The 12,656-nt window shown below is 38.5% G+C and overlaps 1 protein-coding gene and 1 long non-coding RNA gene across 4 annotated transcripts in view; one reads left to right on the top strand and one right to left on the bottom strand.

Annotated features, from left to right (window-relative positions):
• The window catches only part of LOC113458558 (uncharacterized), a 30,569-nt gene that overhangs the window by 5,804 nt on the left and 12,109 nt on the right, over positions 1–12,656 (bottom strand). The window lies entirely within an intron of this gene.
• RIPK1 (receptor interacting serine/threonine kinase 1) overlaps positions 1–12,656 on the top strand; it is a 25,170-nt gene extending 12,514 nt beyond the window's left edge. For all 3 annotated transcript variants that reach the window (XM_014275856.3, XM_005481691.4, XM_074544415.1), the window contains exons 7-12: positions 369–445; positions 3,459–3,549; positions 5,705–6,265; positions 7,846–7,917; positions 9,757–9,909; positions 10,581–12,656. In XM_014275856.3, coding sequence (XP_014131331.2) covers positions 369–445; positions 3,459–3,549; positions 5,705–6,265; positions 7,846–7,917; positions 9,757–9,909; positions 10,581–10,867 — 1,241 coding nt within the window. In that variant the 3' untranslated portion in view covers positions 10,868–12,656. The remainder of the gene's footprint in view (positions 1–368; positions 446–3,458; positions 3,550–5,704; positions 6,266–7,845; positions 7,918–9,756; positions 9,910–10,580) is intronic.

Here is a 12,656-nt window from a genome sequence, read left to right as displayed (position 1 = left end):
ATATATAATCTACTTAAGCATATATAATCTACTGCTAATAGATTAAGTTTATGCTTGTATTGGATTTTAGCTTCTAATTTCCCCATATGCAAGCCAAGGAAAGATGCTCTCAGCCACTGATCATAGACAGATTTCACCATAAAAGCCAATACAACAACAACAAATCCATAGAAGTTATCCTGTTCTTGTTACTGTTTGAGACTAAATGTACCATGTGAACAAATTATCAATGTACGTATACCTTTCTTGTTTCTGACATTGTAGAAGTCTTCATTCTTCACTCCTTTTCCATCAAGATTGTTAACAGTACAATTCACTTTTACTTTCCTTTGAAAACCATTTTTCACTTAGTTCTTTGCTTTTTGCAGAAATCAGTGAAAGATACAAGCCATTTTACTATGAAGAGCTAGGAAAAAATATTGAAGAAGATCTGAAGAATTTAAAAGTGAGTAGCTTTCTAAGCATTTTAAAGTTCCCCACATTCCTTCTTCCCAACCCCAACTATGGCCAGATTCTGCCACTGATCATGCTTGACTGATATGATTTCCTGCTGTGATAAAATGGCTGAATTTGTGAATGAGGGCAGAGCAGTGCATGTCATTTATCTCAACATTCAGAAGGTTTTCAGCACTCTCTCCCAAACTACTCTTGTATCCAAGTTCAGATGCTGCTGTCTGGATGAGCAGATGAAAACAGGTTGGATGGTGAGTCCCAGAGTAGTTGATGGGTCCTTCTTCACCTGCAGGCCAAAAGCAGCTGCAGGAGTGCAGGGGGCTGGGACCTGACCTGGTTTACTCCTCTGTCAGTGACCTGACAGAAACAATGAAAACACATAAGGTGTGCACCAAACTAGAAGGGCTAATCAAGACAGTCACAAGGACAAGGCTGATAGCTGCAGGCTGGAGGAATGTGGTGACAGAAACCTTGTGAAATTCAGAAAGCACAAGAGGAATGCTGGGATTAAATAACCCCTGGCTTCAGTGCCAACCAGGGGCTGCCCAGCCAGGGAGCAGCACTGCCAAGAACCTCAGGGTGGTGGAGAGCAGCAGCCCGAGCACCAGCCACAGCCTGCCTGGCACCAGCAGTGTCACAGGCAGCAGGTCTGCTCACACCTTGTTAGTCCTTATAGGAAATGGGAATGCAGCCCAGACATGCAATGGCTTTGGAGGACAAAGAAATAGCAGCCTGCCCCTATGTGTGAGGAGTTTGAGAAGAGAGAGCCGAGCTCTTCACAGCAGCACATTGTGTGAGGACTAGAGAAAAAAGACAAATACAGAAACAAGAGAGACTCAAACTTGGATGTAAGAGTGAAATTAAAAAACTCCAAAACTTTCCCTCTGAGCAGAGCAGAGCAGTGGCACAAGTTACCTAAAGAGGTTGTCCAGTCACCATGATTGGAGGTTTTTAAACCCGACTGCACAAAGCTCCGAGCTACCAACTCCAGTCCATAAGTGACCCTGTTTTGAGCAGGAGGTGGGCCCAAGGTCTATTTCCACCTGAGAGGCATGCTGATTCTATGATGATATTTTGCAATTGTCCTCAAACATCCACTAAGTCTCACTCACAAAATGTTATTCATATAAATTAAAAAGTGGCAGAATCTAATTTAAAGTAACTTCATAAATTCTTGGTAATTTTTGCCCTGTCTTCAGGCAGTGTCTCATGAGTCTCAGCCTGCTTGAGACCGGGAAGGTATTCCACAGTAATATTAACAGGTAAAAGTTAAAATCAGATCATTTTCCTGAGTGTCCAAGTTGGTTTGTCTTACTTTTCTTGCTGTAAGTTTAAATACTATGATTAAAAGTATAAAAGATCCGACTGAAAATAAGAGAATCATAACTTACTGAAAAAATGGGCTGATAATGGAACCTTTTTATCACAGATATTATGAGTTTCATCACTTGACTGTATAGACTTCACTCACAGACAATACAGAGAGTATTCTTAACTAAGAAAGCAAAACAAAACAAACTTCCTTGTGAAACCATTCTTTCACCTTTTTTTAAAAGCTTCTTTCTCACCAAGTCTTCAATTGTGGAAATAAAAATTACTCACTTCATGTGATGTTTATGAAACACCAGTAACTGTTCAAAAAAGCAACAGAGTTTTGCAAAGTGAAACTGATAAAGCAGATCTCTTGGACTGATTTGATCAAACTCCCAATATGAACTACATATATGTCTGATTTATGACAGCAACCCCAAACCAGGACCAAAGCAAATTTTACTACATGCATTAGCTCTCTGCAGATGCACCTCTCATATCATAGGGACAAAATGACTATGTAGGAAATGGGCTGTGAGTTTATTACTTTCTCAGGAAGGAAAGCATCCATTACAATCAGGGCACAGATTGTGAACAGAGGATCCAGGGCAGTCACAGTGTGAATTACAAGTACAGCTTCAGTAGCAACATGGCTTAGAGAGTTTGGACATAGCCTTCCTGCTGCCTGCCCAGCAATCATGGAAGCCTCCTAACTAAAAGGATCACAGAATCACAGAATGGTTGAGGATGAAAGCAACCAGAAGTCATTTGGTTTAACCCCCCTGGTCAAACAATTCCATTACTCAAGTAAAATATAAGGACCTATGGTTGTAATGTGTGTTAGAATGTTACCTTTTGCTTTTGGAGGGAAGTAGATTTTTTGGGAAGAGATAGGTAAGAATTGTTGATTTTTTAATCTGTGAAAGTACTTATTTGGTTTAATTAAAAAATACTAACACAAACTCTGCTTTTGGAAATTATTTTTTGAGTAAGCAGCACTTAGGGAAGTTGAGAAATAATTTTTGCAGGTTAATAAAAAATTACTTCCAGCAAAGCCTGAATAATGGGATCATCAAAAGAGTAGAAAAGGAGTAGATTTTGCCTTCACTCTAGCTAAGTGAGGATGAGGGTTATAGAAAGGAAATTGCACTGCTTCTTTCTGAAAATTTACTCTAAACTCCTAATTTCTAATAAGCTTCATAAAAGTCAATGTGCCTAAACCTGAATGTTAATGATTTCTCACCTCTTCTTCCCTGTTGATGAATGAGCTTATTATAGATCCACAGATCAGGATGCATGTTTACTACCTTTACCTCAGCAGCATCCCCTCACTGAGATTGCTTGCCAAAAGTCTGGCAATTAAATACAAGTCAGACAATCAAGAGCCACTCTGGATTAAGGTCACATTCATGTAGGCAAAGATGTTGTTTGGCCAAGTCAGAGTGTTATATACTGCTGTTATACTGCAGTCCTCCCTCCCTTCATTGAAGAAAAGATTTTGCCCACCTGTAGAAAAGCAATGGGTATTTCCTGTCAGGCTGTGCTCTCTGAAAGAGATGGGATCTTTTCCCAGAGACTGATAGAGCCTATTCATCCAGGTCACTTCACAGTGAAGCTGTACTGCTTCATATTCTACAGGTACTCCCTTTGTTTAAGCCTTTGCCTATAATTTGATCATTTGTTCTCATGTGCAGAAAATGCAGCCTGAGTCAAATGAACTGCTGCATAGCATGGAATCCCTTCAAATAGATGCTGCACCAGCAGATAGCAGCAATGGTCAAGTAGGTAAGTCACCAACACATAATTACTCTGTCTATTTGCCAAAGATAAAGTTGTGTACAAAGCAAGTAACTTTACCATTTAGGGTTATGAAGAGACTCAATTACTCAGCACCTCAGAAAGAATTGTAATCACTGAGATGATGCTATTTGCTCCCAGAAGGTACACTTACAATTTCTATCTCCTTTTACACTCTTATGCTTTCCTCTTCCATGCCAAAAATTTTGTTCAACATTCAGCTTTACAGTGGTCACTTTGTTAATTACTTTTCATACTTGATCTTTCTTCTCATCTTTTAGTCATGCCAACTGCTTGGTTTGTAGGCTGTAATTTCATTAAGACCTTTCTTTTTCCCCCTCCATCCTTTCTTATGAATGCTTTGAATATGACCAAGATACATAATTGTAAATTATTCCTTTGTTTAGGACTTTGCTCTCTAAGGAATCTGAGGAACACTAGTAGACAGGGTTTTTTTTCGTATTTTTGTCATACTTTCATCAAATCTTGGATGAGTTACATGTTTAGCAATTTTATAGAGCTGGCTCTCTAATATGTGATAATATATGGAATATGATAGAGTTAGAGTTTTGTAGTAGTGTATCTGGAATTCTCTTACCAAAGAACACTGATTTACAAGAAATAATAAAAAATCCTGTAGAAATAAAATTCTGCTGGGTTATCTAAGACACTATTAAATTAGTAATGTTAAACTGTAAATGCAACTAATAAATCTTCCCCAAAGCCAGGTTTCCCACAACTGTTCTTCAGTAGAACTGATGGACTTAGGGCAGTCCCACTGCTCTGTTTTTAAGGGAGTGTAGTTACATTTCCTGTGCAGAAAGAATCATGTATGACTGCTGCAGTTTGCAGGTGCTCTCAAGTTTTAAGTACAAAAGACTTTGTTGTGAATCTCCACTGCAGAAAGATGCTGTCTTGCCAGCCTGTCAGTCAAAGGCAGGGGCTTTTCTCTAGTCAATGGGCATCACTCAGACAGTGTCAGTGAAGGCATCCCACAGGATCTGTCCATACATCGATCTCAAGCTTGCCCTGGAGAGCAGATGCCACATAGTTTATGGTAATACTGAATTGCTAAGAGCTGTCACTTTGGATGGAGTTATTTCTGTATTAACCATTTGTCCCACTTCCTCTCTAGCAGTGATAGCAAAACAAGCAGAGCAAGTCCTACTGAAGGTGTTCTACTACACAGCCACCCAAAGGAACCAGTTTTGGTCCTGCCTAATATGGGCTGAAGTAATGTAATTTGGGGGGGACCCCAGTTCACTAGCATTATCTGAGCTAAGTAGAAGCACATACATACACTTCATTCCAGTTTTACAGTGCTCTGTAAGTGTCCCTTGCTTCAAGCAATGTATGATATTTTCTAGAAAAATGTGAAGCTTTCAGAACTTTAAGAAAGCATCTGTAGTCCTACCCTTAAAAAAATAATTACAAGTAGCAACAAATATATTTTTATGTTTCTTATTTAGTCTCAGAATGCTACAGCATCATACAGATTATAACACCATCTAGCTCAGTTCTGAAGTAGAGCTTCCTTTGATACTGAGAATTAGGTTGAAAGGTATAGATGACACAGACGATTTTATCTGGTAGACATTACTTGTAAAAATGTATTCTTTGGAAGAGTATTCATATCATGACATACCCAGACAGAACATTTTACATAATCATTTTAAATAAGATTTTAATGACAAATTATATGTGCTGTATGAAATTACACCTGTTATTACAGTGACATTATTTTCCATCCTATTACACCTTAGTTTTGCACTGATCAAACTCCAGTTAATGCCAGAGGAGACACACCAGTAAAGCAGATCTTACAAATGCCTCCAGGAATGTTTGTTTCAATGGTTGAAAACTTGATATAAATACAAGTAGAGTACACAGTGAATTCTCACACTACTCAAGCAAGTGAGATTTTAACACTGATAGCTTAAGCAAACCTGTACTTCCTAGATAAAAATCTGTTCTACTTGTCAGTAAAGCTGTGTTTTATTTTATAGAATGTCTTATGCTGGAAGTAATGTTTATTGAAACCTTTGAGATAAACTATAATAATAAAGGGGGCTAATAGATCATTGCAACAAGTTAAATACTTGCATTTGAATGTTTTCAAACATTTAATGTGCTTTCCTTTCAGATCAGCCTAATTCTCTGCACAGCTCCCAGGGTCCCATGACCAGCGAGGTTAACGAAGCCCTGTTTGCTGCCTCCCCTGAGAACCAGCCCGTTGAGAGCTGTGAGACCTCATTTGTACCACCTGATAATCTGGAAAGAAAACTTCAGTATGAATACAACTACCACGCCTTTGGGAGCCGGATGGATAAAGCAGTTCCACCTGTGCTGTACAGCCCTGAAATGATAGAGGAAGAGAGGAGACGGAGAGTTTCCTGTGATCCGTTTGCAAAGCCATCCCCTACTTCTCAACTGAGTGAACTGTATCCAAGAGCTGAAAAAACAGCATCAAACACTAATCCATATTTCTGGCCACCAGCAGCTGCAACAACACCAAAACAAAATGTAGATTTTTATTATGGGCCCAGTCCCAACAGTCTTTCAACAGGAAACCTGGTGGATCCCTATGGATTGTGTTCAGCTAGTAACTTTAGCCTAAGTAAACATCCTGTGCCAGAATCTGGACAAAACCTGACGTCACCGACCAATGTAAACTGGTATTCAAAGAACTCAGACACAGATACAGGTGAGATTCCTCCTTCTGCAACACCTATGTTTCTGAAAACACACTTTTCCTCTATTCAGTGAAGTGGTCAAGAGAATTTTGTAGCTCAGGGAACAACCTGCTTATTGCAGGCTGATCTGTAATATAGAAAGGGTGAATTCTTTTCATTAAGTTCTTTTTGTTGACTCAAAGTTAAAGCACTGCAGCTTTGACTTCATTATGCTGCTTTCACTGATGTCAGGCTGCCAATTTCAAATGAACCATTTCTAAAGCATCAGTGTAACTGAGGAGTATGAGACCCAACAGCTGACTCAGACTTACCAAAGAACACTGATTTACGAGAAATAATAAAAAATCCAGTAGAAATAAAATTCTGCTGAGTTATCTAAGCCGAGGAAGAGCAGACAGCAAGTACTGCTAAAACAGCTCCCAAAACCAGGAGCTGCCACCAGTGATTCTAGGAAAGCTGAGGAGAACTTTGACTCTCAAAATTGTACCATTCATACCATAGGTTCTACTCATGAAGAAACACTTGTAGCATTTCAGAAAATAGATGGCTATTTTTTAGCTTGGCTTGCAGCAAGGGGAGAGGTCCTGAACCTAGGGAGCCAGCAAGGAGCTGAGGCTTGGAACTGGTTTCTCCAGAGAGCTCTGCCTGGTGCTGAGGGAGAGCTCCTGTTGGTGTTTGCTGGTAAGCCATGGAGTAGAAAGGTATGGAGACAAAGAAGGAAGAGAATATTGGGCATTAACAAAGCATATAAATAAGTGGTAACTGGAGACCTACAAGATAAAACTTTGAGGAACTAGAGACAGCATGAGATGCCTGCTCCTACTCTTGAGTATTTTTAGCATGGTGTTATTTTCCAGGTCATCTCACAAGAAAACGCCTAGCTTTTTACAAGCAGAATGCCACAAAAGTGTTTTTCTGTTGAATTATTAATGCAGAGGCTGTGATTAGATTTTAATGTGAATTTATTTACTGACATGAATCCGAGGGCTGTCATGTCAGAAGGCAGGCATTAGAATTTCCAACATCACTAATAAAGGAAAACCTTCTGTTTGAAAGAAATAAAGAAAACATTTATTATAGGAAGACCGTGTGAAATTGTGTAGCAGATACCAGACTGAGGTGCACAAGAGCTGCATTTCAGTTCCTCACTGACTTGTTGAGTGACTCCAACCCATATGCTCTTGCTGCCCCAGTATGAGTTGCAGAGCCCATCTGTGAGCATCCAAAACCTCACACTTGGGAGCTTGGAATTTGCCAGCAGCTCAGTCTGTAACTGCAGTGTGCTCTGATCCCACACTGCCAGGTATTCCTGTAGTCTGTGTCATCTACACCCACATGGAATCCCATTGTCCTCTCTGTGATCCAAGGATGGTTAAGGCTATTAGTAACTCAGCAAAACCTCATAAGATCAGGGCTTAAACTAGAGTTATTCAAGGAGACACAATCCTGCTAATTAAAAAGCTTCTCATCTCTGTATTTAAGAGCACTGTATACTCACATTGTCACAAATATGGCAGCCATTGTTAAGTATATCTACTTTTCTATTTACATAATGCTTTTGGCATTTCTTTGAGGTTTTTTCTTTCTACAGGTTACAGGGATTCCACTTCTTTCCCAAGGGGAACGTTTGCATACTATCCTAGTGTATCCAGAGTAAGCTCAGGTAAGTGCTGTGGCCTTCATCTGCCCTGGTAGCCAACAGGCTGTGCATTGCATCCTGACCAGTAAAACAAAAGACTTCAGGAACTTGAAATAATTTCTGTTATTGCTTAATACCTCTAACCGTAGCTGAAGTTTTCAGTATCAATAGGTATAACTTAGTCCTGTCTCTATCAGGACCTAAACACACCATTAAATGTGTATTTGATAAATCATGGACAACATATTCTTTAATGCAAGAACTTTAAAAATATGAGAGCAGTGCAAGATCTCCTGTACACCTAACCTAGTCATTTCCTTAGATTAAACTTCAAGTTGCTGTCACTCTGCCCAGCTCTGGAACCACACACACATTTGGAACACTTTGTCCTATCTTAGTTTGCATTTTAGTACAAATTTCTAGCTACAGGCTTCATGCTGATCAGTCTTCATTGGGGCACAGGTCTCTACGGTTCTACTGGCTTGAACCCCTAAAGTCATGCAATATCCTTCAGGAGTTATTAATATATGGTCCTTTAAAGTTGTGTTGCTTGGGGCACTCTGAATTCTTTCATTAACCCTTTCAAAGGCTTGTCCAGTTTCTGAGTGGTCTACACTACAGAGAAAACTTGAAAGAGGAGGTTTCTGTCTTCTTGATTCTGCCCCCTTTAAATGATGACCCAAACCTGAGAAGCTGCAAAGTGTAAAGGCTTGGGAAAGGAGATTTATAAGTGTAGTAATTTTTCCTGTTAATACTGTAATATTGACAAAGTGTGTGTATATATTTTCATATGTTATGCTAAATTCATTTTGTTGCCAGATAAGAACATAGCAAACATGAGATTTCTTTCTATTCTTAACTACAAATATGATGTGTTTCCTGAGTCCTCTGGCTCTTAAAAAAAAATTACAGGAATCATAATGTTATGAGTAGAAGTAATAATGTTATGATACACGATAAAATGCATTCCTTTTTTCAACTTCATCTAATAATGCATACATATGATCTTTCTGCCCTGCAGTCCCAGGCTAGCATATATTAAGTATTCTTAATCAGATTTTCATACATAACTATAGATGCTCACACTTCACATTGCAACTGAGTGTGTAGCAAGGATGTAACCATGATTCCAGGTGAATAAATAGAGAGCTTGGTGTATCATTTTAAGTGTCTGTACTTCGATTTTAGACCCAGGTTATGAGATTCACCAGTTAAGCTAGAGTTAGAATGTTTAGTGGAGAATTATCCAAGCAGAGTTCAGAAAACACTGTCAAGAGAACAGAAAACTGCACTCTCCTAAAATGAATAGTGACTTAGCTTCATGCTGCATGTGGAAATCAGACAACAGTAAACCAAAGATCAAATTATGTGTTTTACTAATCATATTTTATGAGCAACGTGAAACTACATTTGCTGTCATCTCGCAGAACTCGGAAGTCATAACTGTAAACTTGCACTTACATCTATGAAAAATAAAGCTGAGAGGCAGAGGTGAGCCTTTAAAATGTAAACAAAAAGAGCATTTGAGTCAAGGCTGACCTCCTGAAGCTGTTAGGCAGCAGAAAACAAGACTGCTACTATGCATTCCCAAGGCACAGAGAACATTATTTACAGTCTAGTAACTATCAGCTTCGTTGTGGTACTCTGTCATAAAATAGACTGGGTTTTCACTAAAGTACACTTCTGTATCACTGCACAGTGAAAATACACTCACAGCACAGTTGCCAGTAAATGGTTATTTCTACATCAAATACAATGAATATCGCTCCCCTTATTAGTGGAACTGTTTTCTCCTTATGTTACTTCTTGACATTTGAACCTCATGCTGTTGTTTGTAAATTTGTGTTAACGTTCCCTATACAGATGATTCAGTCAAGTACAACATAACTAACAGCTCTGGAATTCAAATTGGATCCTACAATCACATGAAAATTGAAGATCAGAATACACATGTCAGCACTTGTTCTGTTGCTATGGAAGATATTTATTCTCATTATGAAGCAGTGGGTGTATTTGGTAAGAGATATATCTCCCTAGTTTTCATGTATTCACCTCATAATTACCTGAGAATCATTTGGTTTGGAATGTATAAAACACACACAGGCAGAAGCAAGGCTAGGATTGGAGATCCTCACCCGACTTCTAGTTTAAATCACAGAATATCCCAAGGTGGAATGGACTCATGCAGATCACAGAGTCCACTGCCTGACATGACACACAGAAAACTAAAAGTTAAACCATGTAAGCAAGAGCCATGACAACTTCATTCAGATAGAAGTTGGACAAATTTGAAATGTAATTTATTTTCATTGGTCAATGCTGAATTAGACTATCTCGGTGTATCCCTAAGTAACATTTATGTCTCAGAATATAAAACATATATAACTCTTTAGGAATTCTAGAAAAGGCTTTTCAATCTTGCAGGTTTAAATGACAACTATGATAGCTTCAGATCACAGAGGAAATCCAGCAACTGACCCGTGAATACACATATTCTGTCTGGACATTTCTTGCCTGCCATCACTGGCTTATGCTGCCTCCATGAAATCCACTTCTGATTGCACCACTAAGATTCTATCTCTAGAAATTACCAATAAGTATTTGGGGGAGGACAGGAGAGAGGGAGTGAAAGGAACCGAAGAACTGTGGAAAGATGCAGTTTTCTTACACTCATCTTCTTTTTGCAGACAATACTACTGTCCTGACAGAAAAGCATCTGAATCTAGTGAGGGAAAAGCTGGCTAAGCAGTGGAAGCACTGTGCTCGGAAACTGGGCTTCAGTGATCCCGAGATTGACGAAATCGATCATGACTACGAACGAGATGGACTAAAGGAAAAAGTTTACCAAATGCTGCTCAAGTGGGTGATGAGGGAAGGTGCCAAAGGTGCTACAGTTGGAAAACTGGCCAAGGCCCTCTTTGGCTGTCAAAGACTGGATCTCCTTAGTAGTTTGATGCAAATCCAAGAAGAATAAGTTTACTGAGAACAGACTTTCCAGAGCTCTCCTTTTGCACACTTTTGGAACCTATTTTTTAACCAACCAGTTAATACCTCCAGTAAATCAAAAAGTGCCCGTCACAATATTCTGGTCCTCCAAAGGATAAAAAAAAAGCATCTTCCTTCCAAATAGAACGATTGTCCAAAGATGATAACAACAAAATACAAGACAAGTATCAATTCAAGGAGAATGCATTACTCAAAATTTCTACATTCTACTCTTGAAACATGTTGGTAGTCTCATTCAGTTCCGAAGATTGACCTATTGGTTGAAAAACTTGTATAGAAACTAAAATCAACCCTTACATTTTGCTAAAAGTGCCAATATTTATCATGCCAATATTTGACTGGTTGAAGTCAATGATATTTTTCAAATATTTTTATAATTTTTATTAAATATAGATGTATAGAATTATGCACAACACCAGCATAAATAAAAGCAAAACCTATTTCTGGCTTTAAAACTCTGTAATTGATATTTTGTAATGTTGCATTAGATTTTTACATTGTTTGGTAGAAAAGATTTTACAGGGTAAGAGTCTCATCAGCTTTATGAAATAATGAAAAAATACGTTAAATCAGTATGCAATCCAAATTAAAATCTCAAGAATACAAGAGCTTTGAGAAGTGAAAAGTGCCTTATTACCTCTTGAGTGAAGAGCCATTCTCCTATCTGCTCTGGAGAATCAGTGTCACTACATTCTGGATCTCTTAGGCTGCATTTATATTAGTTGGTTAAATGTGCCTGGAAATGTTATTGGATGCCAAGGGTAAACTGGCATGCTACAGCCTGCTGCCAGAATAGCACATTCTTTTAACCTCCAAAATGCTGTGCAAAGACTATTTCACAGCACTCAGGTTGTTTCTGGAGAACACTGGAACAGATCTATAGTTTAGATGATGGTATCCCAGTGCCTGGAAATGTTCCTTGTCACTCTGACTTCCTAATATTGACATAAACTCACTGTGCAGTATCTGTGAAAGAAGAATTACTGCAACTTTTTTGTCCGAAGATTTATGGAAGCTCTTCTTATGAGGGACAACGCCTCCTGTTCCATCAGATTTACAGATATTTCAAGCAGATGTTTCGGAGCTGGTAATTTTTTAAGCTGTGCATAGAGCACTTGGTGTTCATCAGTGTTCATAACTATTCATTTTAATTGTCCAAAAAAAAGCTAATAACTTAATGGAGTGCAGTTAGAATGGATTTCTGCTCCTTGATACATCACCCACCATTTCAGTGGAAGCAAAATGAAACTAATCAAAGCAAGCATCACCATATTTGTCATCTTTGAACCTACTTAAAATATATTGCATTGCCTTACAGTTTTGACTTAGCAACATGCTAAATTTTCTATAAGCTCTTGAGTACAATACAATGATGTGGTTTATCTGTCTAATGTAATAAGCATACAATTATACCCAGAAAAAGAAAAATTATTCTTTACGCAAATAGAGAGATGGGGTATAGGATGTCTTCTCTACATCAGTCCATAAAGCTACAGCCAGCAGTTACTGTGATAATTCATTCAACAGATCCCTGGACAGATCACAAAGTCCATTTATGTTCTGTTAATGCTGGTTGCACTGTATTGCTAAATCAATTACCGAGCCCCCATTGGTTTTTAAAGTCTCCCATATCTGCAGTCTTTATTCAAACAATATGCCATTTTTCAGTCATAAGATCTTTGCCCTATTTGATACACAGAATGAATGGTGATCATTTAATGGGCCTACATTAAATGCTTCATTTGCTCTTTATTTAA

This window comes from Zonotrichia albicollis, chromosome 1 (genome assembly GCF_047830755.1).
Source record: "Zonotrichia albicollis isolate bZonAlb1 chromosome 1, bZonAlb1.hap1, whole genome shotgun sequence".
Taxonomy (NCBI): Eukaryota; Metazoa; Chordata; class Aves; order Passeriformes; family Passerellidae; genus Zonotrichia; species Zonotrichia albicollis.
Note: the sequence above shows the minus strand (reverse complement) of the source record. Positions and strands in the feature narration are given on the sequence as shown.